At 36.7% G+C, this 6,543-nt stretch overlaps 2 protein-coding genes across 2 annotated transcripts; one reads left to right on the forward strand and one right to left on the reverse strand.

Annotated features, from left to right (window-relative positions):
• The first annotated feature begins 475 nt into the window (after positions 1–475).
• Positions 476–4,465, forward strand: LOC133733323 (eukaryotic translation initiation factor 2 subunit beta-like). Its single transcript, XM_062160968.1, has 10 exons — positions 476–519; positions 881–930; positions 1,413–1,521; positions 1,632–1,687; positions 1,767–1,821; positions 1,932–2,023; positions 2,113–2,258; positions 2,978–3,120; positions 3,299–3,384; positions 3,664–4,465. Exons 2-10 carry the CDS (start codon positions 886–888, stop codon positions 3,739–3,741), a joined length of 810 nt encoding a protein of 269 aa, XP_062016952.1. The 5' UTR covers positions 476–519; positions 881–885; the 3' UTR covers positions 3,742–4,465.
• A 292-nt stretch (positions 4,466–4,757) lies between these two features.
• LOC133734624 (uncharacterized) lies at positions 4,758–6,155 on the reverse strand. Its single transcript, XM_062162234.1, has 4 exons — positions 5,951–6,155; positions 5,766–5,845; positions 5,342–5,573; positions 4,758–5,120 (listed from the first exon to the last, which is right to left on the reverse strand). Exons 1-4 carry the CDS (start codon positions 6,027–6,029, stop codon positions 4,999–5,001), a joined length of 513 nt encoding a protein of 170 aa, XP_062018218.1. The 5' UTR covers positions 6,030–6,155; the 3' UTR covers positions 4,758–4,998.
• Positions 6,156–6,543: the final 388 nt, after the last annotated feature.

Below are 6,543 nucleotides of genomic sequence, written 5' to 3' on the forward strand. Positions count from 1 at the left end.
TATTTTCGGAGATATCTTCATAGATATCCAAATCATTGTACGATTATGTTTCCTTGTAAGACTCTGATTCTATGCTTGTAATCCTCTATATAAAGATGCCCCTATTACCAATGAAAGACACAACTATTTCTCTCCCAATTTCGATTTCCTAAAACAATTTCGTAAATATGGAAGAGGAATACTCGGGATTGCAAGAATTCTTTCCCCTTGATTTAGTATTATAATTATAAGGGAAGTATTTTCAGAGAGATTTTTCTCATTAAATCCTAAAAGAATTTTTAGAGTAATGGCAAGCCCATTATTTCTGTGTGCTGGACAAGAAAAGAACTACAGAAGTCCAATGGGCTCCTATAAAATACCGAGGAACTAACCCAAACAATAACAAAACAAGTACGAAAAAGGAGGGAGTATAAAACTATAAATAGCAAAACCGTTACAATTTACAGAGCTCCAAATAGAAAGAGCGAAAGGATCACTGTCGCAGTAACAGAGGAAGAGGGAAATCCTTCTTTCAACAAGGTAAGTCACTCTCTTAATTCATGGTCTCTGATCGTTATCGGGCTCCCCCCACATTCTTCATTTGTTCTTCCACTATTTGCTAGGGTTTGGCTTGTACATTTCTCCTACTTTTCTGCATGGCCATTGCTCCCACATTCTTCTTTTATAGTTTTGATATTTGGTATTTTGGTTCCAATGGCAATGCTCGCTTATTTCTTGTATAATCATTCCATGCATTGAAATTGCACCGGTGTTGGTTACATTATGTTGAGGTTTTTCTGTTCATTTTTTTTAAACAAGTTGGGAAATGTGGCATTGTTTGGTTTAAAAAAATACGTGTTTTGGTTTCGGATATATTGATTTAATCTCATACGGTTGGCAGCAACCATGGCTGAAGAGAACAAGAATACTGTGAAGGAGGAGGTTCCAGATGTATGCCATACTTCTCTTTGCTTATTTTCTATCTTATTGAGGAATCTACATGGTTAACAGTTTGCACAGACACATGCGGTTACACTAGATTTATCTAAAACTTAAGAGATAATTTTTGTTCTGGTTTTCTTTGGAGTTGATCTCCGAATGTTCAGCTTGAGCCTTCTGATCATTATTTTGGCTCTGAGACCAACTTCATGGTTTTAATATCAAATGTTTGATACCTTTATGGAAATTAGATATCCTTTTGAAGGAAGTTCCTCGGAATAATGTGGAAATCTATGTGCTGGTAGTAGTTTAATCTGAAACAATGTTATCTACTTTTCTTAGTATATTACATGTATAAGAAGTTAAGGACCCGCTGTAAAAAATGAGGCTTTGGCTGAGGAAACTAGGTAAAATTAGGTGGTTGGAATATCAGTTAGCCATGTTTTGAGCCCTTCGACTACTGCAAATTTTCTGGCTTTATCTTTTTTTTGCAGATTGTCCCCTTTGATCGTACTAAAAAGAAGAAAAAGAAGAAGGTGGTAATTCGGGATTCTTCAAGCGATTCTGTGGACAAGTTGGCTGACAAAACAGAAAACCTAGCAGGTAGTTTAAGCGAACCATTGATTACCCTGTGGTGTTTTCTCTTCCAACTGTACGTACTACGTACTACATCCATCACTTTTGTGAAGGACTTATGTTTTTCCTCTTTGCAGTTTCTGATGGACAGGAAAGTGCATTTTCTGGTTTGAAAAAGAAGAAGAAGAAGCCAGTAAGTTGCCAAGCTTTTCCAAACCCTACAAGAAGAGTTCTTGTCCTAAAAATTGGCTTTGATGGTTAATGTGATTTAGGTTGAATCCAGTGTCTTGAATGAAGTGGGTGGTGATACAAGGGAAGATTTGGATGGTAAGAGATTGTTCTCTAAGGTTTTAATGAGTTTATCTGGCTTCATAAGGTGCATGTGATTTGGCTTTCTTCAAAATTAAGTGTTGAGGTTTATGTTGTTGGCAATTTAGACGGGACTGGGGATGATGAAGAGGGAGAAGGAATTGTTTTAGGGGCTTCACATCCATGGGAAGGAAGTGATCGTGACTACCACTATGAGGAGGTTTGCATTACAGTATAGCTCTCTTCACAGTGATTGCTCTATGATTTCATTGTAAATGATTTTTTTCATTTTTTTTTTTCATACTGCAGCTTCTTGGTAGGGTTTTCAATATCCTTCGGGAGAATAATCCTGAGCTGGCTGGCGACAGGCGTAGGACAACTATGAGGCCTCCACAAGTACTTCGTGAGGGCACAAAGAAAACTGTCTTTGTTAATTTCATGGACTTATGTAAGACGTAGGTTTCTGTTCTCTTGTCTCATGAACCAAAACAAATGTTTTTATCTCACATACTCAGATTCTGATGCGTTTCTTTCCATACTGAATTACATTGTCCAATTTCTACTCTTGACGCCTTCTCACTTTAACTTGTTTATGCAAGCTTGTCATAGTAATGTAGTATTACTGTTGATAGGTGGTCATACTGAAAAAGATCACTATGTGGTGTTAACATGGTTTTCCTTTCTTGTAAAAGTGGTTTTGTTTTTCTGTTTATTTGAGTATCCAACTATATGGACTACTGTAAATCTACACTTCACAAGAGGATTACGGAAGTCAAGTTGATTTAAGGCTTTTCTTCTGTGTTTCATATCTTCTGTTTTTCTTTGTTATTATCCTTTGCATCATCAAACAAGGGAATTCATTTTGTATACCGATATTTATACAAATGGTATTGATATGTGTAAATTGTTTTGATAAGTTGAGCATATATGGGTTGACTTTCGAAGTTATCACATTTTCCCTATAATGATTTTTTGGATGCCTTCTGTTTTCATTATCAAAGCTGCACAGTTTTGATACATGTGAAGGAGCATTTATGGTCTGTAGGAATTGGTAAGGTATAGGGTGATGCGTAATATGAGAAAAATAAAAGATTCTGTTGTTTGATTTCATTTATCCTGTCGAATGGAATGAAATGCTTGTCTGGTCTGAATCCCTTTAATGTGAAAATTACAGGATGCATAGGCAGCCGGATCATGTTATGGCCTTTTTACTGGCTGAACTGGGGACAAGTGGATCCCTTGACGGTCAGCAGAGGTTAGTTGTAAAGGGAAGATTTGCACCCAAGAATTTTGAAGGAATACTACGGCGCTATGTCAGTGAGTACCTCATCTTATGATTGTTTATCTTTTATTGCAATTCTTAATCTGGAATGATCCTCTTTGGTTTATTCATGCTTGGCAGTTTTATTTGTTCTTTTGGATATGCTTTCTTGTGTTTCAGGGTTGTTCCTGTTCTCTCATTTTTGCTTATGCCTCTACAATTGAATTTTTTCAGACGAATATGTCATTTGCATTGGGTGCAAGAGTCCTGACACTATACTTTCCAAGGAGAATCGCCTCTTCTTTCTCAGATGCGAGAAGGTAACTGTCATAAACCAGGCTATTAGTTTGTTGATTTTACTAGTTGGTCAATTTAACTGAAATGATCCTAGAAACAGGCATCCCCCATTATTCATAATAGACACATAGAGCAGGCTTGAGTGGTACATAATGTTTATCAAAAGTTGTAATTTTCCAACATCAAATAGGCACCTCCAGGTGATGGACGGTCTGTTATTATGCTACTAAATGGTCCATAGCCTGCCTTCCTGTTTGCATCTGTTAGACATATTAACTATTTGACTATTTGTATTATTGCAGTGTGGTTCCGGACGATCTGTTGCTCCAATTAAAGCTGGTTTTGTTGCTCGTGTTGGGCGAAGAAATGCTGGGGCATGATCATAAGCGTCCTGTTTTTGATCTCTATTCAGAGGACTGGTTTGCTACAATGGTTCACTACTGTTATTGGGTAATTTTGTTCTGGTCCATTTGGACATTGAGAAGAAGAACAGCAGTTTGTCTTTTGTTGCACTACCGTCTACTTACACACCTTTAATAAGCTTTCGCTGCTGATCAATTATCTGCTGTTTAGGAATATTTTAGCTTTCTTCTGCACTATTCTGTCTGCTCGTTTCTCTGTCTCAGTTTGGATTGTCATTCCTTGAGTACTGCTGAAAGGGTGTTAGCAACATGAGTTCATCTTGGGTTGAACTATTGTTTCCTTTTTCCTACGATGCACAAGTATCTTGGTCGAACACATGATAACTGGTTTAGGCCGCCCGCCGCTCCAATACTAACCTCGGCTTAGGAGGAGTTTTACACCACTTCACTGAGGTGAATTGACCTTGCATGCATGACTGCTCCACCTGGTTAGGCGTTACTCGTACTGTCCTACTTGGTTAAAAGCTTTCAAGAACGCTTCCAAGTAAACTTAATTATTATAAGGATCGAGTTTTAATTACTTACATTCTTCCATAAGGACTTGAGAAGTTGCAATCAGCCTATCGTAGATTGTTTCATTTGCCTCTTTCAGAAGGAATTGTTATCAGTCTAGCATATGCTTCGACCAAACCATGCCAAAATCCATTTTCATATACAATGAGAATGAGGCGCCTAAAATATACTTATCTCTGTTCAGTGATCGATCAAGTTCCTTTTCACTCTTAAGAGAACCATTCTTTTTGCCAATAATGATTCCTACCATCATCTGATAAACTCTACAATTAGAAATATGCATTACTACCTTTTGTCCTCGGCACTCTGGGTTTGATCTTTAGAATAATGAGCTAGGTTTCTAAAGTTCACTTAGAATATTGGATAAATGAGCTGAAAGCTAAAAGATCCTTAACATGCTGCAATAAAATCGGCAAAGGTTATATCTAGCAAAGTAGTTGCATGTGTTTCACCACATGATAGATCTGTAGATAATTCTGCTTTTTGTTACATATATAATCACGACTATTACAAAATATTACAATTAAGATAGGTGCAAACAAAGATAAGTGTGTGATCGACTCGCATGCTTGCAGTGTAATGAAACTGTTGATCTTATTGATAATTTCAATTATAGCACTCTAGATGATTAAGCCTAAGCCCATAAATATACTAGCATATTGTCCCGGTTATCACACATTCACACAGCAAGTGCAAAGCGTTTCACATGTTGAAGATGGCTATGAATGCCAAGGTTGATAGTGATGCAACAAATGGTATATAAATCTTCTGCTGCACCTTCATCCCACTGCTCTTTTTATAATTCTGATTCAGTGTCGATATACCTGCATTTACAAGACCTCAAATCAATCATATGTATCGTTCATATCACATTCATACATCCGGACTACTCATAAAGTAATGATCTCATATCAGATATCACAGTTAGTGAATCAAAATTATGTATGTATAGAGATTAACAATATAACGTACAGATTAACAATATAACGTGCTTACGAAACTGTCTGATGATATATTCGGAAATGGATAAAAAAAGAGTACATACTTTTTTTGTTGGAGCACCCATCATGAATGGTTTGATTGAGCACTGAAACGGTGGCGTTATTGGCAAACCAGAAGTCTCGTTTGCAAAGGTAGATGCATTTAAGCACATCCAAGACGTGTTGTGCACACCCTGTGTCTGCACTGCAGTATTCTCCTATCCCACTTGGGATCACATCTATTAGTCCTCTGTCTGTCAGAGAAACCGTCTCAAATGCTGTGCAATTAGCAGGGGCCTAATAATAAGGAGAAATTGAGACACTATGAGCAACGGAGTGGCAATATGATAAACCATCCATCTACTACTAGTAAGATGGATTATTGTTCTAACATGTGATCAATGTCAATCTGACAATATAACATGTTAAATAATGCAACTATCAAAACATTATTATCTTGTAAAATGTATGTGTATTTTGTGCTCTTACTTTTCTCTGCAAGCAGTAATAAGCACTTCTCCAAGCCCGGAATGGGGTCAGATTTACATTATCCGTTGGGTCCGTTTTATCTGAAAGACCAAACATGATCATGAACAGATATTAGCAATTTTCAGCCTGCCTTGTACACAATATGAGTAAGGAACAACTAGCTAGGTGAAAAATAATAAGCATACTTTCTTTGGCATGAGCATGTTGAACTTGAAGTAGAAGGCAAATCCCCAAAGACAAACAAACCAAGTACCCAGTCCTCATTCCAGTAATACAAAGTTTGCCTTTCTTCCAAAAACTTATGCGATCTGGGTAAGTTTAATGGAAAGGTTGATGCAATATTGAAGCATTTATAATCTTAACAAGGGATTACTTTATGCACTAGGATTAATGATCAAAGGGCCATACTAGCTTACAGCCAAAAGTTTCATAATATCATCTATGTCGCTTTTAGTATATGCTGAGGATATATGAAGCAGCTGTGGTAAAACCAAGGATCGATAATAAAACATTATATATTGTGAATTGCAAGGGATAATGAGACATCTAGCTAGTTTTGGACTTTATGTCCGAGATGCTACAAAGTTACAAACAAAGAGTCCCATTGAAATTTCTCTTTCTAATGTTGACTTTCTTATAATACTAATTCTTCTTGTGTTTTCTTGCTGTCAAGGGGCTGTCGTGGTGCTATGGTATCATAGAAAACAATGATGTTCTTAAAAAAAAAAAAATATTACGTATTACTTAATTTCGTTATTAATAGAAATCTCTTCATTTT

This window comes from Rosa rugosa, chromosome 2, assembly GCF_958449725.1.
Source record: "Rosa rugosa chromosome 2, drRosRugo1.1, whole genome shotgun sequence".
In the NCBI taxonomy this organism is placed as follows: Eukaryota; Viridiplantae; Streptophyta; class Magnoliopsida; order Rosales; family Rosaceae; genus Rosa; species Rosa rugosa.

Excerpts from the sequence above, each read along its gene's own strand:
- LOC133733323 (XM_062160968.1), top strand. The coding sequence starts at position 886 with ATGGCTGAAGAGAACAAGAATACTGTGAAGGAGGAGGTTCCAGAT. Across the intron at positions 931-1,412 it reads TGAAGGAGGAGGTTCCAGAT|ATTGTCCCCTTTGATCGTAC; the intron begins GTATGCCATACT and ends TTTTTTTTGCAG. Across the intron at positions 1,522-1,631 it reads CAAAACAGAAAACCTAGCAG|TTTCTGATGGACAGGAAAGT; the intron begins GTAGTTTAAGCG and ends TCCTCTTTGCAG.
- LOC133734624 (XM_062162234.1), bottom strand. The coding sequence starts at position 6,029 with ATGAGGACTGGGTACTTGGTTTGTTTGTCTTTGGGGATTTGCCTTCTA. Across the intron at positions 5,846-5,950 it reads ACATGCTCATGCCAAAGAAA|ATAAAACGGACCCAACGGAT; the intron begins GTATGCTTATTA and ends TTGGTCTTTCAG. Across the intron at positions 5,121-5,341 it reads TGGGTGCTCCAACAAAAAAA|GTATATCGACACTGAATCAG; the intron begins GTATGTACTCTT and ends TTGTAAATGCAG.